At 48.0% G+C, this 22783-nt stretch overlaps 11 protein-coding genes across 11 annotated transcripts; 7 read left to right on the forward strand and 4 right to left on the reverse strand.

Annotated features, from left to right (window-relative positions):
- Positions 1-319: 319 nt before the first annotated feature.
- On the forward strand, positions 320-1728 carry BP5553_06234 (uncharacterized protein; the record flags this gene model as incomplete). The annotated part of the gene is made up of 5 exons (XM_032014857.1): positions 320-349; positions 402-770; positions 829-978; positions 1041-1536; positions 1667-1728. 5 exons carry the CDS (start codon positions 320-322, stop codon positions 1726-1728), a joined length of 1107 nt encoding a protein of 368 aa, XP_031869538.1.
- Positions 1729-1758: 30 nt separating this feature from the next.
- On the reverse strand, positions 1759-2499 carry BP5553_06235 (uncharacterized protein; the record flags this gene model as incomplete). The annotated part of the gene is made up of 3 exons (XM_032014858.1): positions 1759-1973; positions 2033-2382; positions 2435-2499. 3 exons carry the CDS (start codon positions 2497-2499, stop codon positions 1759-1761), a joined length of 630 nt encoding a protein of 209 aa, XP_031869539.1.
- An 859-nt stretch (positions 2500-3358) lies between these two features.
- Positions 3359-4696, forward strand: BP5553_06236 (Metallo-dependent hydrolase; the record flags this gene model as incomplete). The annotated part of the gene is made up of 1 exon (XM_032014859.1): positions 3359-4696. The coding sequence occupies one exon, from the start codon at positions 3359-3361 to the stop codon at positions 4694-4696; it is 1338 nt and encodes a 445-aa protein (XP_031869540.1).
- A 2775-nt stretch (positions 4697-7471) lies between these two features.
- On the forward strand, positions 7472-8287 carry BP5553_06237 (Uncharacterized protein; the record flags this gene model as incomplete). Its single annotated transcript, XM_032014860.1, has 2 exons — positions 7472-8041; positions 8150-8287. The coding sequence occupies 2 exons, from the start codon at positions 7472-7474 to the stop codon at positions 8285-8287; spliced, it is 708 nt and encodes a 235-aa protein (XP_031869541.1).
- A 322-nt stretch (positions 8288-8609) lies between these two features.
- On the reverse strand, positions 8610-10031 carry BP5553_06238 (Histone deacetylase; the record flags this gene model as incomplete). The annotated part of the gene is made up of 1 exon (XM_032014861.1): positions 8610-10031. The coding sequence occupies one exon, from the start codon at positions 10029-10031 to the stop codon at positions 8610-8612; it is 1422 nt and encodes a 473-aa protein (XP_031869542.1).
- Positions 10032-11078: 1047 nt separating this feature from the next.
- BP5553_06239 (uncharacterized protein) lies at positions 11079-12344 on the forward strand (the record flags this gene model as incomplete). Its single annotated transcript, XM_032014862.1, has 1 exon — positions 11079-12344. One exon carries the CDS (start codon positions 11079-11081, stop codon positions 12342-12344), a length of 1266 nt encoding a protein of 421 aa, XP_031869543.1.
- A 334-nt stretch (positions 12345-12678) lies between these two features.
- BP5553_06240 (uncharacterized protein) lies at positions 12679-13820 on the forward strand (the record flags this gene model as incomplete). Its single annotated transcript, XM_032014863.1, has 2 exons — positions 12679-13440; positions 13491-13820. The coding sequence occupies 2 exons, from the start codon at positions 12679-12681 to the stop codon at positions 13818-13820; spliced, it is 1092 nt and encodes a 363-aa protein (XP_031869544.1).
- Positions 13821-14365: 545 nt separating this feature from the next.
- BP5553_06241 (uncharacterized protein) lies at positions 14366-16113 on the reverse strand (the record flags this gene model as incomplete). The annotated part of the gene is made up of 2 exons (XM_032014864.1): positions 14366-15864; positions 15924-16113. 2 exons carry the CDS (start codon positions 16111-16113, stop codon positions 14366-14368), a joined length of 1689 nt encoding a protein of 562 aa, XP_031869545.1.
- A 1626-nt stretch (positions 16114-17739) lies between these two features.
- BP5553_06242 (uncharacterized protein) lies at positions 17740-18274 on the forward strand (the record flags this gene model as incomplete). Its single annotated transcript, XM_032014865.1, has 2 exons — positions 17740-18078; positions 18146-18274. 2 exons carry the CDS (start codon positions 17740-17742, stop codon positions 18272-18274), a joined length of 468 nt encoding a protein of 155 aa, XP_031869546.1.
- A 577-nt stretch (positions 18275-18851) lies between these two features.
- Positions 18852-20208, forward strand: BP5553_06243 (uncharacterized protein; the record flags this gene model as incomplete). The annotated part of the gene is made up of 4 exons (XM_032014866.1): positions 18852-19036; positions 19097-19247; positions 19416-19721; positions 19780-20208. The coding sequence occupies 4 exons, from the start codon at positions 18852-18854 to the stop codon at positions 20206-20208; spliced, it is 1071 nt and encodes a 356-aa protein (XP_031869547.1).
- Positions 20209-21458: 1250 nt separating this feature from the next.
- BP5553_06244 (Uncharacterized protein) lies at positions 21459-22331 on the reverse strand (the record flags this gene model as incomplete). The annotated part of the gene is made up of 1 exon (XM_032014867.1): positions 21459-22331. One exon carries the CDS (start codon positions 22329-22331, stop codon positions 21459-21461), a length of 873 nt encoding a protein of 290 aa, XP_031869548.1.
- Between the last annotated feature and the right edge of the window lie 452 nt (positions 22332-22783).

The following is a 22783-nucleotide window of genomic DNA, read 5'->3' on the forward strand; positions in this document are numbered from 1 at the left end:
CCCGGCTGCGACAACCCCGCTCTTGACATCCGGAACCTCTCAATCCTCGCCCGTAGCTATCGAAGTGGAAGTCTACAACGAGAGGAAATCACTTGGCCCAAAAATGCACGATTTAACGCGGGGTTTTCTCCACAATCTGGAGGGTGGATGGGTAGATGCGAATCACCTGTCTCAATGTCTTAATTACAAGGCCTGCTTATCTCCAAGTGGAGTAGGCATCATCCGCACAAGTCGCATAAATACATTAGCGATAGGCTGTATCTTGTGAGTGGCATGAAGACCTTGTTTACGCAAGAATCTGCTTAACTTCTTGTTCACGATGGTCACTTCCTGGGAGAATACCGCAGCGGTCGGCTCTTTCTCCAGAGCTTTCACAATGACTGAAACTAACATGCTCTCAGACCGTCCAAGCCGCTCTCAAGGCCAAAATACCTAAAGAATGGCTGCTAGAAGAATCGGGTTTGTCATCAAAACCGAAAAATGTGCTTCCCGTTTTCAAAAGTTGCAGTTTACTATCTGACAAAGAATTGGAAATTACGGATGTCCAGGACTGTGTAGCACATTTGGAGAAGGTTCATTCGAAAGAATGGTCTGCACTTGAAGTGACGGTGGCATTCTGCAAACGTGCTGCTGTTGCGCATCAGTTATTAAACTGCTTGATGGATATTGATTTTGTAGGAGCTATGCAACGCGCAAAGGAGTTGGATGAACATTTGGCTTCGACAGGAGAGGTGGTTGGACCGTTGCACGGATTGCCCATTAGTTTCAAGGTATTTGTTAATGCCGTGTTTGTGCTATTGTGAGGGAAAACTGAACAGATTTTAATAGGATCTTACCCAAGTTAAAGGCATGAAAATCACCATTGGTTTTGTGGCCTTGGCCGACACGGTTTCAGAAAAGGATGCCATAGCCGTGCAAACACTTCGACAAGCTGGTGCAGTGGTCTATGCTAAAACCACTATGCCTCAGACTGGAATGGTGAGTAATTTTAACCTTGAAACACAAGGCTGACAGAGATAAGTCATAGACATTTTCTATAGGCCATAGAAACTACGTCCAATCTGTATGGACGTACCCTGAATCCCTTCAACATAGACCTCTCCTGCGGTGGCTCGTCTGGTGGTGAAGGCTCACTTAACGGATGCCATGGTGCCCCCATTGGCATTGCGACAGATATTGGAGGCTCAATTCGAGCCCCTGCATCTTTCAATGGGCTGTATGGGGTGCGTCCGACATCCCGCCGATTCAGCTACTTAGGAAATACGTTGGGTTTCACCGGGCAAACTGCTATATTATCAAGCATAGGCCCAGTAGGACGAAGCCTCCGGGATATTGAGTTGATCCTCAAGGTGTGGAATGCCTTTGAGCCATGGTTGTATGACCCAGCCGTGATGGCGAAGAAGTGGGATCCTGTTCCGATTCCGAAGAAAGCCACGATCGGTGTGATGTATTGGGATGAAGTGGTCATGCCTCATCCACCGGTGCAGAGAGCTCTAAAACTTGTTGTGGAGAGACTCATAGCTGCAGGACATGAAAGTATGTTTCTTTCTGCAAACTCTAGGACTGTCGCTGATAAGCAATCAAGTTGTGGAATTCAAACCCTTCAAGCACAAGGATGCATGGGAATTAGCAATATGCTCTATTTCGGACAGCTGACTAAACATAGCGATTGCTAACGCTCTTGTTGACAGTTTAAGCAATACTATCCCACTGCAGGAAAAGGGGTGAAAGATCTCCTTGCAATGACAGGTGAACCAGTCATTCTAGATGAGTGCCGTCATCGCGAACGACGTCCTTCGGATCAATGATCAAAAACGCAGAGAGAAGGAGGGAGCTGCACTGGATGATAATAAACACAATATAAACAGCCCCCGAGACTCCACCAGCTTTGGTCTGATCGATATTGACTGCGAATGAGATGGTGCGCCAGTGCTGGCTCCCACTGCTCGAATCATCCATTGCATGGCGAGGAACTTAATGTAATTTAGTACAGGAAAAATTGGCTGCCGAAGCTTGGGGGAACCCACCAAACCCTTCTCCCTCTCTTCTGCATAAGACGTTGCAATCATACCGGCACAAGTCATGAGGATACCAGCAAGAACTCCCAAAACAGCACCGCCGAAGAGAGGAAACCAGGAATGACCGGTGACATCGAAATACCAGAGACCTCCGACGTAAAGCGGGTAACCAAGACTGCCCACCATCAGGGAGAGACGAGGTCGTATAAGGTTAACAATGGTGCCACCCAGACAGGCAAACAGCGTGAACATTCCGTAAAGAATGGCATTTGTTTGGTTGGCCACAACGCTAGAGGAAGGCTTTCCTCCGCCCGCTCCTAAACCGGTCAGAGTAGTGTAGATACCAGGGAGGTAGAAAAGGATCCTGTAGCGCGGAGTTAGCTTGGTGTTTGTTAAATATCAGAAGTTATTTATACAAGCCGACGATGATGTTCTGGTTGATTGGCCGGCTGCGCCTGAAAGTGTTCTTAGCGGCACCCATTCTTATTCTTGCTTTGATCGCTCTGTGCCGTGGAAACTTGCTTTGATTTAAAGACAGGAGGAAAGTATAGAGTGCAAAAGGTTTTGGTAGGCTATTATACCCTTGCCTTATAGAGGATCAAGTCTTCCTTCCAGCACCGCAACATGTTTGGACTTTATATACACATATTTTTCATTTCCTACTAGACCTATCTCACATCTCCGCATGACTTCGCGATGGTATCCGGTGCGTGAGACAATTTCGGGAAACCTACAACGAGACCTCTACGAGAGGTTGGGACTGGAAGTCCAGAACGATGGGAGATGGGATTTGAATTGCTGCTTATTTTACTCCATCTTTTGATAAGAAGCCGAAGCGGGTCCGCTCACGATAATATATTTTCCCGAAGAGGGAGCCCAGGACGAAGTGAATTCAATTGGTGCGTTATTCCCCGACGCTCTGGCCTCGGCCAAATGCGAGATGTCGCTTAACTCGTAAAGACCAGGGCTTTCATCCTCCAAGATAATTTCCTTGGCTGAAAGAGGCAACTCATAACGAGTGGAGACTAACAACTATCAAGAAATCAAATTGGTAGCCCACTACAAGAAATTCTTCTGCCTTATACTTGATAACGGTCACACTGTACCTATGTATGGGGTCGGGAACTATCAATAATCTCTTTTAGTGCTTAGAATTCACTCTGGTGTTGTCGATCTGTCGCTTACTTGCGTACCGAGAATCAAAAATAACGATGTATATAGGTAGTCGAACCAATGTCCTCTAGCCCTCACTCTTGGGATGCAACTGAATTCTCAGATAGAGAAGAACATACGAGTACTCACAATCACCGCACTGGTTTCACGTGCCTGAAGAACAAAACATGACATCTTCAGGCTTGGTCCCCCCGTGGAAATTAGCACCTCAGAACACCTATATCTTGAGAAATGCAAATATAGTCAATCCCATTGACGGATCTGTGTTGGAGGGTGCCACAGTTAGGCTTTCGGAGGGAACCATTCAATCAGTCACAACTACGCGAGCCATCAAGCTGGAAGAACCACCCCAAGGTTCCGAAATCACCGTAGATCTCGAGGGAAAATACGTATGCCCCGGTCTTATTGACGCCCATGTTCACATTGCAGCAGTGCCGGGAGAGAAGGATCTTAGGGACACTCTAGGACTCGCGGAACAAATTTCATATCTGCGGCAGCCCTACGTATGTCTCCAGATGATCCGAAGAGGCTTTACCACCGTCCGTGACTGTGGAGGTGCGACCCTTGCGTTGAAGGAAGCAATCGAAGAAGGTGTCATTGTCGGACCTCGACTTTTCATAGCAGGTAGACTGCTGACACAAACCGGCGGCAGCGCTGATTCCCGCGGTCCCCATGATCACAGTGAATGTTGCGGGGGACCTGAATATTTGGGCAGAGTTTGTGATGGTATTCCCGAATGTATCAAAGGCGCTAGAGAAGCGATTAGAACTGGATCCGACTTCATCAAGATCATGACTGGTGGCAGCATAACTGGCCTTTCCGAAAAAATCACCAGCGTGCAATTCAGCGCCGAGGAGATTCAAGCCATCACCACTGTTGCAAAGGACAGCGGGACCTATGTCACTGCTCATGCCTATACTCCTGCTGCCATTCGCCATGCTCTAGATAATGGAGTCATGGGCATTGAACATGGCAATCTCTTGGACGCAGAGGTGGCAAAGTACATGGCTGAAAAAGGGGCTTTTTTGACACCCACACTCACCACTTACGCCATGGCGGCTTCTCCAGATTTCGAGGGCTTCATGTCGCATCCTAGCATGGAGGCCAAGCTTAAGGAAGTCCTAGGAGCAGGACAACGATCGCTAAAAATCGCCTCGGATGCTGGCGTCCATATTTGCTTCGGCACAGACCTCCTTGGCCCTATGGTCGTTGCGCAGACTAAGGAATTCGCTCTGCGAGCACATGTTCTCTCGCCTGTAGTCATTTTACAGAGTGCAACCGTCACAGCGGCACGTCTGCTCGGGCAGGCGGATTTCCTGGGGCAGATCAAGTCAGGGTTTGCGGCGGATCTGCTAATCTTGAACAAGAATCCATTGGAGAACATTGGGATTTTTGACGAGCCTGAGAAACATCTTCTAGGGGTATTTAAAGACGGGCGTGTGCAAACAAGCCGGTGGTCGAAATTGAGAGAGGATATCGTAGCTCCAGTGTCAATTATCCAATAGAGGTTCGAGGGAAAAGATAAAATTGAGACATGTAAATTGGACGTTGTCTGGATTGTAAACAAGGAAGCAATGACTTGGTACACTATATCAAACCGCCTAATTTGTGCTGTTCTGTTCTGCCCCTCGTTATCAACGTCTGTTCAGGTCAAAACACTGGAAACGTGATTGGTGTTATGCATGGGCAACGATTTGATCTTCGTATCATGCTGTCGAACTGCTCAGGAATATATAGTGGGCTTGGCCTGTATAAGCCATTGCTAGAATGGGTAATTCAAGATCTAATTTTAGGACTTTTGGGCCGCACGAGTACATGTACATAGGTACCCTTCCGTCTACAAATCCGAAGCAGCATATCAAGGCCTTTCTCTGTCCTCCCGCATCATAACTCGCAAACTTCCACCATCTCGGATGCGCAACCCTTCCAATGCCCATCATTATAAACCTGGCCGGAACCGGGATCGGCGGCCAGTTCATCCAGAGACCATCCTCATAATCGCGATCGAAGTTGAACAGAAAGAAAGGGAAGACGTCCGTGATGCCTGACATGATGGTATTGTTAGCTTCACGCGAGTCAAATTCGGCCTCCGTAAGCTTCTCCTCCGCACTCCCTTCCTTAGGCGCTCGCGGGTGCTTCGCTAGGTTCGCGATGGTAGAGATCTCGGATCACATGTGGGATTCAAACGGCTCTTGGAAAGCAGCCATGATCTCCAGCAATTTCGTCCCTGAGAAGTTGCTTGGCGACTTGAGGCTAACTAGATAATCGTGGAAACTAGCCAAGCCCGGGTAGAATAACTCTGGGTAACCAGGAGTTGCTTATTAGCTCATCTGTTCCATCGTTCACCGTGATCTAGATACTCGAGTAGGCTCTGACATACCATGCTCCTTGTGCGTCGCCTCGAAAATTGTCTTGTCATCCAAAAGCTCCTCAGTCCTCGGGAAGAGAATCGTGTCTTCATTGTCGGCATGCGTCTTCACGAATTTATGCCACGTCAAACAATAACCGATGAAGTCAGCCTTATCGGCTTCCGCGATATATAGTGTCTGGTGATAGATAGAATTATAGCCCCGGAAGGTGGAGTTGTGCAGCATACACATGTGACTCGAACCATTCGTAAACAAATCGTGCTACACCGAAGTATTTGAGTTCACCAGCTCATCACAACAGAATAGTAGAAGGTCACCTTTTTTGTAACTAAGTTTGGAGTTGGTATTAATACAAGGGGGGTGTCGGCCCATGGCTTCGAAGGAGCTGTGCTGGTCGTCATTGTGAATGGCAAAGGGGGACGTTAAGCACGCGGTTGTCAGTGCTAAAAATGACTGACACGGTCTATACTGAGAATATTCGAGGCGAAATATAACGAACCCGATTTTACAACTCACTGCATAGAAGGTACTACTACTATTGTGTATAAGCTACGGTGTTTGTATTAGGATATGGGGCGGGGTTGATACGTATGGTAGGCTGCCTAGGTGTAATTCACCTCCGCTCGCCGTTGAAATACATGCGTCGATTATTGTCGCCGATGTCAGCTTCTTACTAATTACACCTTGGACTGACGCGGGGCAAGGCAGCTTACCTCCGCAGGGACTTGATGTGGTGCTAGCTCTGATCGTATTTTATCAGAACTCCGCTGGTACTAAAACGAAAAAAGAAAGCTACAAATAAAAGCGCGACAAAATCTAAAAAGACCAGAAAATGAAAAGTGCAAAAATCCAGGAAGCGCCTTTCGGCGCCCGCCACTGGCTAAAACCAGACGAACTGAGTTTTATGCTTTTGCTGGCTGAGCCTTTTTCGAGATCTCTCTAAGATAAAGACAGTAACTCTCTCCAACCTCGCACACACAATTTGATCGTCGACCACTTCGCCAAGTGGCCGGCCCTTGTGCCGAGTAATAGCCTTTTGCTTATTTGGCCTTATAGTAGACACGTAGGTTTGCTGGCAATTCGGGCGGTGAAAGAAGCAACCGAGGGCGGTGGCTATTGCTTCGATGTCACGATATCTCCTCGACATCTTTCTGTCGCGTTAGTTTGCAGATAGTAAAGTAGGCCGGTGGTTTGACAGGATAAGTTGGGCTTGTAGTTGGATTTATAAATACTATGAACTTTCTTAAGGCCGGTGGCTGGCTTGACCATTTCTACATAGTAGATGTGTACGAAGTAGGTTGCTAGGATAATAAGCCTTCTCCACTAGTGTTGCGGGGTGTGTCTGAAAGACAAGAAAATAGTACAAAGCCAAGAATCAATGCATAAAAGAAGCGCGGAAATGGAGGAAAAAGGAAAAGTCTAAACAAAAGCATTAGCTAACAGTATTCGGCGAAGGGAAAGATAACCATTTGTAATACCATGAGCTCGCTAGGTTTTGGGTGACTATGTAGTAGACATGCACTTCAAGTAGAACATTGTTCAAGGCCAGGAGGTTTATATTTAGCACAAATTGGGGATGTCAGCGTTTGGTCTCACACACTAGTTCAACAACGAAACCCCGAGATCCGACAGGGGATTTGCCACCTATTACAATGACATGAAATCAGAAAATAAACAGCCATTATATTCACAATAGAATTTCTGTCCTGCCATGGTACAGTACAGTACTTCGTACCTATATAAACCCCAGTACGTTGTGCCCTACGAGTTTCCCATCCCTTGGCAACAGCACCCTCCCTGCGCGTACCTGCATATCAACGATAATAAACTATCGATCAACAAACCGCCATCAAACAGCCTAATATCGAATCCTCTTCACCCCCACGAACTCACCTATAACATAGTGCAATTATGGGTAGCACGACCCCTAACCTCCCCCACACGGCTGCCTCCGAAGCCGACGCCTCTTTCCTCCCCTACTGGCAAATCAACGTTCCCCCTGCTGAACGAACCGCAACCTGTCCGCCGTTTCTCGAAAACCTCATCGCCAAAGACCTGCAAATAGTATCCACCCCCGATCACCGCTATGAGATCCTAACTTGGCCCCAAGTACAGGCTATCATCGTCGCAAACCGCCTCGATGTTTTCCAGCGCGTCCCCTCTCAGCTTCGCCGCTACCTGGCATACAACTACTATCTCCGCAAGGCCCACGGCAGCGTCATGAACTTCATCCTTGGCGAGCGATTAAAATGGGAACAGCCTATTACTGCGGAGGGGAAACCGTTTGAGAAGGAGACTGATGTCAAGATTTTGTGGAACGATTGGCCGTATGGGATTGATGAACGCATTGTACATTTGGTTGTATGGACCAAGTTTGGGCTGCAGGATGATCCTACGACGGGGGATCTGACGGATAAGGCCAGGGGGGAGATTGGGGCGTTTGTGGAGGAGAAATTTGAGAGGAGGGTGGGTGCGGATAATGTAAGTTCTTTCCTACTGTTTTTTGCTTTTTATATTCACCCTATGCTGTTTGATTAGATTGTATACATCTAATGAGGCCTGATGGAATGCTAACGTAGGTTTATATAGGTGATTTGGTTCAAGAATTGGGGATCTCTGAAATCCATCCGTTCGGTGGAGCACTTCCATGTCATGCTTTTTGACCCAGACCCAGCCTTCATCAACGAAATCACGAATGGTGATATCGCTCTGAGCCGTAAGGTTTGAGTTACGAAAATGGAGTTATCGTAGTTTTTCTATTTTGGCATCGTATTTTTTAGCGTTTTATTAGAGCGGCATTAAACTAGACTGGACTCCTAGAACTGGCATTAAATGGCGTAGAAGATAAATTGCTGTCTTGACTATGATCATAGCGATTGAATTAAGGATAATCTTGTGAACTGTGTGCTTTATGCACATTTATTGTTTGAATCGACGGTATATCTCTTTTGCGTATGTTACCTAACGCCCCAAGCATATCTTTTTGATAGAACCGCCACCAGACGCCTTGCTCAAACATAAAGCATCAACAATTCCATCCCAATACCATTTAATATTCCATAGGTACCCCATGACCTTGCTCCTTGCTCCTTCTCAGCTCTTTATCATACTCTTCCCTCTCTTCCCTTAGCCTATCCTCCACATCATCCTTCCATGCGGTGAGGTCAGGCGGGATAACGTTACTCTGAACGCTTGGGGCACAGTTGACGAAGCGAAGTTGTTCGGTGATCGATGCGACTATATCCCTAACCTTCTTCTCCGAATTTCGATTTGGGCGTGGATCGCCGACGATCTGCTCCAACGTTGGGAAGATAGTTTCATGCCGAAAATGTGATCGGTAAGGAGTATGCACCGGAATTATGGGATCCAATGTGGCATCACAACCTATGGCGATGCTGGTTTCATGGGCCCAGGCTCGTGCAACATTGCGCGGAGTATAGCCTCCACCACCAACAAGAAGAAGTGGAATATTTAAGGATTTGCAGTAGGCGACACAAGCTCCGTGACCTTGGACCTGCACATTAAATCGACCCAATCGGTCCCCAGCCAGGGAATCTGCACCGCATTGCAGAACAATTGCGGTCGGTCGGAACCGCTCAACTGTCATCCCCACAATAGTTTTAAATAGCCAAATATATTGTTCGTCGTCTATACCGTCGGCTAGAGGTACGTTGATGGCGTGGTGTGCGCCGGGATTCTCTTCGCTATCTGGCCCCGTCCGTTCGAGATCGCCAGTTCCTGGGAAAAAGTTCAGACCATCATATTTGTGAATTGAAAGGGTCATGACCCGATCCGTCGACCAGAAGGCTTCTTCCACGCCATCTCCATGATGTACATCAATATCGATATATAAGACTCTGGGGTGTTTCCGTAGTAGCTGGAGAATTGCCAGTACAATATCGTTTACGTAGCAAAATCCGGAAGCTTCGGCCTTCTTCGCGTGATGTAGACCTCCCGACCAGTTGATTGCGATGTCCGACTCATTGTTGCAAAGCTTGCGGGCTGCATCGATCGAAGCCCCGGCATACATCGAGCAGTAGTTGAACAGCCCTTCAAAAATAGGGCAGTCGGACCCACCAAGACTGAACTGGTTGGTAGACTCGTCATCGGGTATGGCCACCTTGGCCAGTTTGAGATAATCCAGGTATTCGGCACTGTGAAAGTCCTCCAACTCTTCCCTTGTTGCTTGTCGCGACACATATGTATCCATGGCGGCATGCATCCCATAAGCCATAATCAGGCCCTTGGCGAGAGTTAGTCGCCACGGCTTCATCGGGTGAGCATGCCCAAAATGGTGCTTCTCGATCTCGGGATTCGAGTGCCAGGAAACATTGTACCCCTTAGGTCGCGTGATCCCATTCTGCTCGATTTCTCTCTTGACTTTTCCCAATAATTCTAGATTTTGAGAGTCTCCCTGTTGCATGAGCGGGTGCCAGTACTCCTGGACGATGCCATTCTCTGAGAGGACCATTTTGCAAGAATGTCGGGGCTAATGGATGACGGGCGCTCGCAACTAAATGTGCGACGGAGATATATCACAGCGAGCGCTTGGAGATGTTTGCGACGCCGGTGGTATGCGTTGGAGGGGCGTGAGTGAGGATTCGAAAGCTCGTCCGCAGCCAATACTATCCGCAGATAGAATCTAAAAATTTCCGCTAACAAAGGTTCGAGGATTGAAACCGAAGGGAAATTTCTGTATACGGAAGGAGTTGTTAGTATTATGATCACTGGAGGTCGTCTTTTCGATGGGTGGCAACTAAGTTACCTTTATCCGTGAAGTGCAGAGCTATGCCAATATCATGTTCGGCCCTCAATATTGGTAAATACTCTTAATCCTTTGTTCAGAATGGTCAGCCCATGCCATACAATAGTGTCGCATGAAGAGGATTGGGCCGGATGGGCGCGCGGCAGTATGTTGTATCTTCGAGTTATTAGTCGTCCTTGGTAGTTGTTGTAGATGCAGTTGTACAAATACAAATGCGACAAGGCGACGGCAGAAGAAAAGTCCGCTCCGAGGCGCCGAGTACGAGTATCATACATAGTGCTGACACCAGTGACGAGGCTGAACGGGCACAGACACTACGAAGGCGTAGATTCAATATCGCGCCACTGGCGTCTTATTTACGGCGTTGCGCGAAGCCCCTTGCAACATCACTCCCAAAGAGCCAAAGCACCGAAATCCACATCCACAATCTGCCCACATCCACATCCACCCACATCTTCAATCTCCCGATCGTTGACCCCCAGAAGTGCCCAGTGCCCGCGTACCAGGGCCCTGCTTCCTCGTTCCGCACACGATCCCTCCCTTATCGAGCAAGGGCGGGCAGTCCAGGTCAAGAATTTTACCATTAGAGGTGAGCATACCACTTTGCAACATACATCTATCTACCTACGCGCGTTGCAGCTGCAGTTGTTCCAGCTATTGCAGCGCCTATCTCTGATTTTGTCTCTCTGCGTGGCGCGCTGTTGCTTCTGAACCCGCTGAGCCTCAGCCTGAACCCCATCGCCATTAACAACCATGCCCAGAGACGACCTTTCCATCGACTTCGTGGGCAGGAAGATGCCCCAGATCGAGCACCAAGATGCCGCCGCAGTCCTCGACGAGTGGACCAACCGCGTGGCAAACCTGCCCGCAGAGATTGCTTTCATGCAGGAGGAGATAGCAGAGAAGGACCGGCAGATGCAAGAGTGCCTTACCGTCATCAACAAACACGATACCGCCATCCAGAAATGGATTCGCATTAATGGGAGTCATACCCCAAACCCTCGCGAGGAGGCCCTCAGCAAGATTATTCTTGAGAATTACGACAAGGCCAAGATACTGCAGGAAGAGAAGGTTGCGCTGGCCCAGAAGACGCAGCAGGTTGTCGATAAACACACACGCTACCTTGACGGCCATATCAAGGCTTTACAGGATAAAGGGGAGTTCCCGAACGATCCAGATGTCCCCTCACTCCTACGGCCTCAGACAAAACAAGAGCGCATCGCCGCTACTCGTCCCGAGCCTGCTGTCGCCGCCACGCCCCTTAACCCGATCACGGCCAACGCCCCCTCCGCAGCACATACTCGACATCCAAACCAATATCCTGTTCGGTTGCCCGCACACGTACAAGCTCGCCAGTTGACTGGGCCTACGACGGCATCTGCCCCTGCTACTCCCGCTGCTCCAATACTCTTAAACCGACAAGCCCGAGAGTCTTCGCAGGGTGCTGCAAACAAACGGCAGCGTCTAACTGGAGGTCTTGGAAGCCTTCCACCTAGTGGGCTTGCCCGCCACTCTTCGGCCACTCCTGGAACACCACGAGCTGGTACGCCGTCTGGAGGCAGAGCTGGGAGCGCAGGACCCAGGGCGTCATCAAAATCTGCGGCCACTAAGAAGGTCGCTCCCCAAGGCAGTAGGCAGAGCGGGGTGCCACGCAAAGGAAAGCCTGTGAAATCTAGCCTTAGCAGGCTGAAGCGTGTTGGCACTAAGAACTCTCCATCATCTACGAATGATAGTGAGCTTAGCGAAGCAGAATCTGCATCGGCGGAGGAAGAGACTGGGACACCCCCAGCAAGAGGCAGAAATGCCGATGAGGACGAAGAGATGGCCGATGTTGAGGAGGACGATGGCGCCGATGACAAGAAATACTGTGTGTGTCAAAGCGTGAGCTATGGCGACATGGTGGCTTGTGATAATGATAGCTGCCCTTATGAGTGGTTTCATTGGACATGTGTTGGGCTTAAGAGTGAGCCAGTTGGCACGTGGATTTGCCCTGTTTGCACGAAGAATACGAAGAAATAATTACTGATTGGGGGTGTTTTTGGAATATTAGCGTGGTGTTTGGGCAGGTAGGGGGGAAGGCTGGTCTGGGTGGAGCGAAGAGCTGGGAATGCTCAGCTCTTGGAGTTGGGGACAAATTGCTTACGAAATAGCTATTCGAACATAGCCTGGATTAGGTTGGCTTATTATCAAACCCAAACTTAAAATAATCTATAGGATAATCGTTCCCTTTTTGATTTAGTTCATTAAGGGGCCCCATCATGTGATCTGAAATGCCAAGCGAAGAATTATTTTGTACTATTGCCCCCACACGTCATTGTGGTACCAAAACACCTATTCACTCGCTCCTATCAAGATGAATTACAATCTTCGTCTCCGTCTACCGCGAGCTAATAACAATAGCAATGAAACTGAATCGCAACTCGTCCATAGATGGGAAGTACACCAAGCAATTGGCCAAGCGCCAGCAGTGATCCGCGTAAAGAACCTCCAAACTTCCCTCGAAGTGGGTAAAGATGCCTGGGGACGACTAAGGAAACAACAACCTGTTTTAATTTCTACCAATGTTTTCCTCCGGGCGCCTTTCGAGTCAGCCTCAACTAAAGATGCCGTCACAACAAGCACCGTCCATTACGGGACCTTAAGCAAAGCGATTCTAAAAGCCTGTCAAGAATTCACCAAATCAAACGCTTCTAGACCCAATGAAGTACCGGTCGAGGAAGCTTCCTCTCTCGCATCTCTCACGAATGCCATTCTGTTCTTCCTAACGCACTCCGTTGATCCAAAATTATCCCAATTCGCTCTGAATAAGGAGAGTCAAGATCCGATTCTCAAGTCCGATGTTATGACGGCATTGGAAATTACAGTTTTGTTGCCCAAAGCATCTTTACTTGGTGCTGGAATCAGTTTCACGCAGTCTTTGTATTATGATCAACAACGGGATCGTCCCGGGGCGATATCTCTGGTTTTGGGGGTTCACGGTCTCAGGATTCCAACACTCATTGGAGTCAATTCCAATGAGCGCCTTGCAAAACAAATTGTTATCGCCAATGTTGAGATAGACCCATGGCATAACTTGCCAGATGAGTACAACAAGCTGGAACAAGTAGTTATCAAGGTATTTATTCTTCAATAATGCCTTAAAACTTACTGAGCTAACCGTTTCAGACAATGGAGGAATCGTCCTTCCAAACCCTGGAAGCGCTAGCTACACATCTTGGCGATCGTATTAACGAATGCTTCATCCTCCCTACCGGTGCAGCAGTTATAAATTCTGATGGCACGTATCTTTTCCCAGATATTAAAATATGCCTGGAGAAGCCCACGGCTGTTACGTTTGCCGATGCTCCCACTGTGGAGCTTCTAGTGCACTCAGATCCCCTCAAGAATAAAACTACAGAGAAATTTTACGAAGTTTCTGCGAGAGACATGCCGGAAGTACCGTTTCCGTTGCAAGGGAGGCTGGATGAGTGGCTTGAACAAAATCGGGTGCGTTGAGGGATGGGATTTGGAGATTATAGAGCTGATAAGGAATAGCATCAATAAAAAGCATTGAGATAAGGCGATGACTGGAGATAAAGTCTTATGGACAACTTCTGAAGTATCTTGAGAGGCATCACTCTCATGCTCTGACTTAAGGGGGCGTGCTTGGAAGGAAATAGGAGGATAGCTTCGTTACGACGTCCAATATCTTCCAGCATAGTGCACGCACACAGTATGAGTCGAATATATCACATACCTAATTCCGAACCTCAACAGCGCGTGCAGCCGACTTGATGGCGAGTCAAAAGCAAAGATAGTATAAATCCACGCAGCTACACAAATATTCTTTGATTTACTCGGTGGAATCTCTCATCGAGGCATTATAAATCGACTATTCCCGTAAAAAATTAAAAGCACCTATGCAGAGCACCCGCTCTATGTAACCGAGAGAGAGAAAAAAGGGTATAACAAGGCCCTACCTCTCACCTCAAAGCAGAAACTCCTATATTTCATAAACACGCTCAAATCGCTCAACACCCCAAATGTCTTACATCTTACCATTATCGGCCATTTTGCATCACAGGTATAGGAACCTCGGGCGCCTCCTCTGCCTCATCTTCTAACTCGATCCTCTCAATATGGCGCGCCTGCAACCCCACAAAAGCACACAACGCCGTCCCAACTACAAACGCACTCCCTAAAAGCATGATATTCACAGGAACCGGACTGCCTTTGAAGACTTTATGCAGCAATGCGTCCAAGCCGCTCTGACTGAAATTGAACAAGCCCGCGAGGCAAATAATGAGTCCGTACACTGTGCCGAAGTTTCGGAAGCCGAAGACTTTGGCGGAGTAGTCCGATACGGTTGTGTAATAGAAGGGCCGGTAGAGGACGAAGAGACACACGTTTGTATAGGCTGCCCAAGTATATGGCAGACAGCCTAGAACCCCAATTATAGTAGCGGTTGTTACTAGCACTAAGAGTACGGAGAAAGTACTTGTGTGATCTAGGATTAAGCCGATGAAAGGGATGGAGAGGAGCCCGCCAATGGGTAGGGCTACGTCGAAGAATGTGTTTATTTCCACTGCTTTCTCGTAAGATGAGAGGAGGTACTCGTATTGTGGGCGGATGGTGGCGACGAAGAAGTTTATGCGGGTCATTTGGATTATGGTGAAGAGGGCTATGAGGATGAACCAAGGGGAGAGAATTTGTTGGGATATGGTTTTGCCATGCATAACTCCCCAGACTCCGGATATAGAATTCTTGTCCTTCTCCTTCTTTCGTTGGCTACCACCCTTTGTCGATCCTAGGAGGTCGGTTATCTCGGTAATAACTTGTTTTTGCGGGTTCTCTCGTCGTTCATCGCGGAGGAGAGCAGTGTGCTCATCTAGTTGATCGTCATAGATCGCTTCTTCAGCATCTTTGGCTTGTTTGACAAGCTCGCCGACCGTCTTATAGGATGCTTTTGGCATAACGAAGATCTGAACAAGCAGAATAAAACCGGGAATAGCGAGGTACGCAAGGAAGAATTTCTTGGGCCAGAAAGTAGTATTGCTCCATTGGTAGATCATGCGGTAAACAAGAAATACGGCGCTTGAAGAGTCAAAAGCACCTGTGAGCAAGGCAAGGATAAGCCCGGAGTGCTTGGGAAACGTATTTGAGAGCTGGAAGGAGGAGATGAAGACGAATGGACCTCCAAGCGCAAGGAGGAGATATCCCGGGATAAAGCCATCGAAAGGCAATTGCCATGCAAAAGCAAATAAGAGTGCTCCAGAGGCAAGCAGAAAGCTCCCAATTATACCACAGACTCGAGGCCCTAGGATGTCAAGTATAGCGCCTATGGGGAGAGCTGCTACATTGGTCCCCACAGCTGCCACAGTGAACATCAAATTCAGACGGATCTCTTGATCGAAACATGTCCGCATTCCCTTCTCCAATTCTTCTTCCGTGCAGTAATTCCGATATACTCCCTCGCGAATGAGAATTGGCTTGAGGGCTGCATATCCGAAGACTATACCGGCCGAGAACAGGCAGTAGATGGCCGCAGTGACAACCTGTACTATACAGAGGAAATTAGCACTGGCATGAGGATAATTTTACGCAAAAAGAGCCACTCACAAATTCTCTTTGATCTGGATACCTCGAAGGCGCCCACCGTCTCTGGAGCATTTTTCTCAACTGAAGGGGAGACCCAGGATCTTGGAAGAGGGTTGAAACTTAATGTTCGATCTCGAATGAACTCCGAGGGCGATCCCCCTCGGTCTGGAGATATGGATTCACAAGAGGTAACTCTTTCTAACAAAGACATAGATTAGAGGGTTTCCCTTTTCAGTACCTCTTTCAGCCTTTCCTGCTAGAATTCAAAACATGAATTTAAGAAACTCTTCGGTGTTTTAGGTTCCAGGTCTCGACGTGGCGGGGTAGCGAGTAGATTGCGTCACCATTTTTGTACCCCTCGCTCAATAGACTACCGGAACGAAATTTGGCCACAAGATGGGGAACGACATAGCTACCTATATATATATGGCAATAGATAGATATATAAATGGGAGGATGACAGTATCTTGGCTATCTACTGCCGGCCAACTCCACCCAAGGGGATTGATTGCAGAAGTCAGGATAGCAACCACCCTTTGCACCTTTCGTACCTGGGTGCTTTACTTTTTCTAGCTCTGTTGCCGGGGCAACGATAATAATACCTCAACTACAAGCACAAAGGGTCCTTCGTCTGTCATCGGTGACTTTATTGAGTTTGCCATTTATCAATTTCCCAGTTTCCGAATATTTTGACCACTCAGTTGTTAGTCTTCATCTTCCATCCCCACTCGAAGTGATGAAGTCATTATCCAGGTAGGAAATTCCTGGTCACCGACCCTTATCCTCAGCTCCCATGCTGATGGTGGTTGAAGTCCCCATTAACTTGCTGATAATCTTGCTGGTGAAAGAAGCGGGAGCAAGGGAAGCTGATTAGACTATTCGAAGCTGGATCGGCGTGGGTGTCTTTCAGAGCGACCAGAAAAGTACCGAGGGAATCTCAGTGCTCCACCGTCTCCTCGCCATCTCTCCGTCATCCCACCCAATTAATGAAGTATGACCCTTTATTCTCCAGTTGGCAATAAATCCGGCGTATTTCCTTTTGATCAGACTTCCTAGATCTTCCCAGCATACCGATTTTAAGCTAAGCGCAAGCATTTACAGAACACCACATGAAATCAACATGAATTACGAGTATAAAATACCGCAGTGTCCAAGTGCCGAAGAATGATTTTGCACATAAATGTATTATCTCAGAAGGAAGACCGAAACACAAGTTTAAATTACCTAGGTAGAGGGTTGCAGGGCAAAAGCTCTGTTAGTAAAACGTCAATGAGTTGGATTGATGACCGAAGGGTGTTTACCTTAGACATAGCCTCCTTGTCAAATCAAATGTTAAAGAGCCTTAGGAGCAAAACCATCTTCCCAAGACTCCTTGATCAAGGAAGGGGTAGAACGGGCTGTTTCAGAGGGGAAGAGATAGCCTAGGATGCAGCAACTCTTTGCCTCTAGCACGAGATGACAAATTATTTAAAGGGATGAAATCTAAGTGTTGTCATGTTGAGCGGTATAAGTTGGCATTATAAGTCCCAATTAAGATATCGCTAAACAAACCGGGTTTTCTTAAGTTCGGTCTCTTTCACCTCTTCTTTGTCTGGTCTTCCAGCAATCAAGCTCTTCCCACAACCAACTTCCTGGCAACAAAGCTGTCTAGAAACAACCCCCCCTTGTACATAGCATCAAAGTCTCCTCAAAGGAAACCCCTCTGTGCCCACAGGCAAGTTCCCTTACTCATGAATATCTTATTTTTCTCACTTCCCCCGGCTCTCACCTTCTAACCAACCCACAGTCAACGGTCAAATTCTAACATGAACTGTACAGGCCATATCAAATCGGCACCATGCCTCAAGATTCGGCTGAAACGCTCATGGAGCATTTATCCAACCTCATCAGCAAGCAAAACGATCCCGTGAACGGGCCCTCAATTGATGAACAGATTGCCCGGTTCCACAGACAGGAAGCTGAGCTCCGCAACTTAGTGCAGGAATTAGCAGCAAGCAGAGAAGAGGAACGGAAGCAAATCGACGCAATTAGTGAATCCTGCCAACAACAAGTAGCTGCCATAGAGAGACTGTTGGAGCAGACCGATGAGTTAATTAGCATGAATCTTAAATCGTCAAGGGAGTATGGCACATCCAAGCTGATTGCCGGGCGTGGCAAACGATCCAGAAGAGCAAGTGTCTAATTAAGCATCGCAGTAAGTGGAACGACGAAAGCTTTCAAGATAATCGACTAACTAGCTACAGCTGGGACTTTACATCAGCTTCGCCGAACCGCCGCCACTACGAAATAGACCTATGATCCGCGAAGCATGTTTTGAACACCTCCTCTACAACATTTCCCGACGTCTCCAACAGTCCCGACATCAGGCTTGAGAATGGAGCCATTGTCTATAGGCTGCCAGAAGGGGAATATGCCTCCACTGTAAATAAAATTACAATTCGAGGTGTAATACCATTGCTCATACACTCCAAATTATCAACATTGTTGCACTGTGAAGCCGAACTTGGGTGGGGTAAGATATGAATGTCCAGTGAATTTTAGGACAGCTTGGTCGGTAGACTTACAAATTTAGAATTTTCCTTTGCGTGTGACCGCCCTCACTTTATCCTTACTCTAAAAAAAACAATATTCACCCCCGGGCTAGCATATTAGCGCTCTCAATGATCTCAACTTGAAGCCGTCCTGCCCATCCTTCCAACCCTTGGAATCCTCCCAAAACAAGCTATATCCAACGATTTACATCAAAACTCGTAACAGGATATCGTTGCAAGCAAGGTAATTTGTTCCTATCAACTCCTCTGAGCCTAATTGCCAGTTACCTCATCGGCTAGTAAGCTCTCGGTAATTTGTCGTGATCCTCACTTTCAAGCATCCTACAACTGAAAATAATTTCTGATCCAAGCTCCTAGGAAAAAGACTATAGGGCTTGTATCAGCTATACCAGCAGAGATGCCGCCAAAGTCTACAATGAAGGATCACACGAGGAAGCGGAAGAGGATGGACGAAGAACGCCAGTCACTAGAGAGCGAAAACCATGACCCAAAGCGTAGAGATCAGGCGCCAGGAGCAAATCAACAACCAGAGTACGAAGGAGTCTTGGCAGAAACGGACGGCCAGCAATCATCAGCACTCCCGTATGTTCTGTTCCGTCGTCGATCCAAGGTAGTCTTATCAACTAATTCTTCCCAAATCAGTTCCAGTTCCAGAGCCATATTGTCTGCCGCAGATGTGGCATTGTATGACAGGAGAAACGGGAAAGGGAAACCCCGACTGCTTGGTCATTACATTAAGAGTCGCCAACCTATTGACGAGGATGCAATGGCAGACCACGATAACGGCATGCACGTTTGTCTACGTTGCGCAGGGGATTTTGAGAAGTTTCCGGACCTGCTATGCATAAGGAAGCCGGGGAGCATCCTGAGGAAATGCTTTGAGTGTGCAGGCAGAGACGTACCGTGTGATCCAGTAATTGTCTTGTTTTCCTTTTGGGGAGAGCGCAGCTAATATCCATAGGTCCCTGTTGAGCTTGCTCCTCTTCTACAGAAGCTCAGGACAGCTGCCACTGACTACTTAGCTGGACGAGTCGGAACTATTTTTCTCGGAAACAGACAATACGAGTTTAATATTGCATTGAATCAATGGCAGGCGAGGGAGAAGAGGGATGCGGAAGAAGCAAAGGAAACACCACATCTGCCTATAATTCGGGCTATCCGGGAAACATCTACGGGCTTGTTGGAGCTAACAAACAAACTTCTGGACGGTATGCAGCGAATTGAGGAGCGCCTGAGCGCGATCGAGAGAAGGCAGGATGGGGACTGGGTAAGTCTCTTATCGAAGATTAGGAAGGGCCCTGCGTAAAACTAACTCGCGTTCGAAGCACCAACCGAGTTTGGTAAATGTCCGTTCTGGTGGCTCTCGTGGCTATGAAGACGATATACCAGCCGGCCAGGACCTTGCACAAGAAATGAATGTTACACCGCTGGATGAACGAGTTGCCAAACACGAGAAGCAGATTCAAGAACTTTTCAGCCATCAGCGGGACTCGAACGATAGACCCCAGCAGTACCATAGGGAACTAGAAGAAAAGAACCGGGAGTACCGGAAGAACATGCATGCAGGAAGCTTTACGCGCGAACGAGAGCTACAGTTCCAATTCCAGAAAGAACAGCTGAAACTGTACCAAAGCTTTGGGAAACGAAACAAGGAACGGTTGGAATCGGAACAGGGGATTCAGAACCTGCTAGACGTATCTGCTGAAATCAAACAAGAAGACCGAGCATCCGGCAATAACCTAGGGGTAGATTAAGATGCAAGACTAAGAGAAACTGCAGATACATGAGCATGAGAAGTCCTGAATTAATTTCAAATGGGCGGAGATTTGTGTAGGGGATAGTCAACACCACTAGGCGTATGTGTGAATTTAGAAGAACAAAACAGAAGTTAGGATTGGCACCTGGGGGAAATTCTATGGAGTTGGGTTTAGCTAGCTGAGCAATTTGGCAGCTAGAGAGTAGAAACATCAAACTTCTACCCTTCCTGCTGTGTAGGAGATTAGTCAATAAACCAGATAGACACGACTTCCCGAAAATGTTGCTCTGATTTGTGGTGATCAACTAGGGCTGCATTCAGGCCATTTGGCCAAGCGATTGTATCACAGTATTCTAGCATTTAGATGAGGTAGATAGCTCGGTATGGATCAACAGGGTGTCAGCAAGTCTTTGGGAGGCATTGGTATAAACGCATTTATTGAGTTGCGACTGAGGAAGATCGGCAGGGCTGCGAATCAATTCATGTGAAGATGGCGGTATCGTTGGGATGATGAGACCAACGACTTCAGGTGACAGTCAGAGCAAAACCACGTTAATTGAGTTGTAAAAGATTGGTTAAGTTTCATTCATTTATTGTGATTATTAGAAGTAAAGGAAATTAAAAAGAGGGTGTGTAATAGGTTCCTGGGTCCAGAGTCAAATCAAGCCAGTGCGCGGGTCCAGGAGCTTGCTTTCAGGTGAGTAGTGAGACACTCGATGCTTTCGGAATTGCTGTGGGAAGGGATCAAGGGGAAGATGTGGAGGTTGTATTGTTACGTACCTCGTCTTTCGCAAGGATGGAGGTGGGGAAAATCGTGAGGTGTTTCAGGACGTACCTTGGGTCTCGCAAGCTGGGAGATTGAAGTCCAGTTGATGGTGCTAGGGACGAGGGGGAAGGTAGGGAGGTAGATCGGCTTGTGGAAAACGTACCTCACGCGAAAACGAACAGGATTTCATATCCCCCAACAACACCAGAAATGTTGCAGACATATTGAGGAGACATGATGAAGAGACGAAGAAGAGACGAAGAAGAGAGAGTGGATGCCTAAAAACTCCTTGCCCTTGCAGTTCCTCAATCAAATCCACCGATCAACGAAAAAGTCCATGCTGTGAAGACAGCCCATAGCCCCATCGCATCCAAACAAATGAACAGTCAACTTCCCAGGCATCTGCCTCGATGTAGCAAAATGCAACCACCTTTACGCCATGCAATCTACCTGGCTATCTAACTATGCTTCATGAGTGATATCTACAACATCTCCTCGTCTTCGCGATGTCCATTCATTGCAACCGCAATTCCCCCCGTGTTGTGCTGGAAAGTCTGCTCGAACGCACCGTATTGGTTCTCCATTGCCATCTGCCGGTGCTGGAGAAGTTGCCCCCAGTCGCCGCCCACATTGTCGCCTACATTCTTGTAGACAGGATCGGTAGAGTGGCTGTATGAGGGCCCGCCGACCGCTGTCCCGAAGTGCGAATAGATATCTTTGGATGGTCCCTGAGACCGCTCGTACTCGCGCTGAGCAAGCTGTTCGTACCCAGAGGTCATGTATGGCTCTGCAGGCTGCAGGCTTCCGGCCCATCGCCCATCCCCGCCTTGAATCGGCGTCAATGGTGCTGTGGTGCTGGAGTCGCTCATGGTATCACTACCCATGTCTCCACCAACTCGTGCCATTCGCTCCTCCATCATTTGGCGCTCGTATCGAAGCTTAGCCATGCTTTCCTCATGTTCGAACGAGGTCATGGGCCAGTTTCCTAGATCTTGTGATAATGCGTGTCCGCCATAGTCGGGTGGGCATATCCGCCAGAGCTCGACAAGGCGCATTTGTTGTGTGGGGTCAGCAGTCCTGAAGAGATCGAGCTGCGACGGGAAGAGCGAGGAAACATCTACGCCGTGCCGCGCAAGGATAATCTCCGCCGTAAGTTGGTCGGTCTGGGGAGGCTCGGATGCAGGTCTGGATGGTTGTTGGGTTGGGAGGTGGGTAGAGTGGTGGTAATGCTGGGAAATGGAGTATGTAATCGGTTCTGGAGCCGGGGTGGGTTTCTCTTCAGGGGCGACATAGAGATTGTTATGAAGGGTCAAATTGCGTGCAAAGAGAGCTGCGAGTTCCTCATGCGTCGCCATGGTGGGCGAGTCCAGAGCAGTTGGCAGAGGGTTGGTCTGGAGGTATTAGCTTGCTGCACAGGTCTCAGATATGCAGCATACCTTGCTGCGAAGTACTTGGAGATGATCAAGTGTAGCCTTGCAAAGCGCCAGCCTGTCTATTATTTTAAGTAAATTTCGTTGTCTGTTGTCTGAGAACAAGAAGTCTGAGAGCAGGGGGAGACTGTAGTCAGGCTGTGATTGAGCGACGTGCAAGAGGGAGCTCGAAAGAGCGAGGCAGAGCAGAGTTTGGGGTTGGGAACAGGTGCAAGTAGTTTGCTTGTTTTGCTTTATATTCACTATGCTATGAGTAGATATGTACTTGATGTACAGGAAGTATTGCGAGAAAGAAACCGGGAGGTTCCTGGAGGTCCTGGGTCCTGGAGAAAGGCGGTGGCCGTGGAAGCCTGGTGATCCTGGGAGCTGGCAAGATG

This window comes from Venustampulla echinocandica, assembly GCF_003357145.1.
Source record: "Venustampulla echinocandica strain BP 5553 chromosome Unknown scaffold_3, whole genome shotgun sequence".
NCBI classification, from domain to species: domain Eukaryota; kingdom Fungi; phylum Ascomycota; class Leotiomycetes; order Helotiales; family Pleuroascaceae; genus Venustampulla; species Venustampulla echinocandica.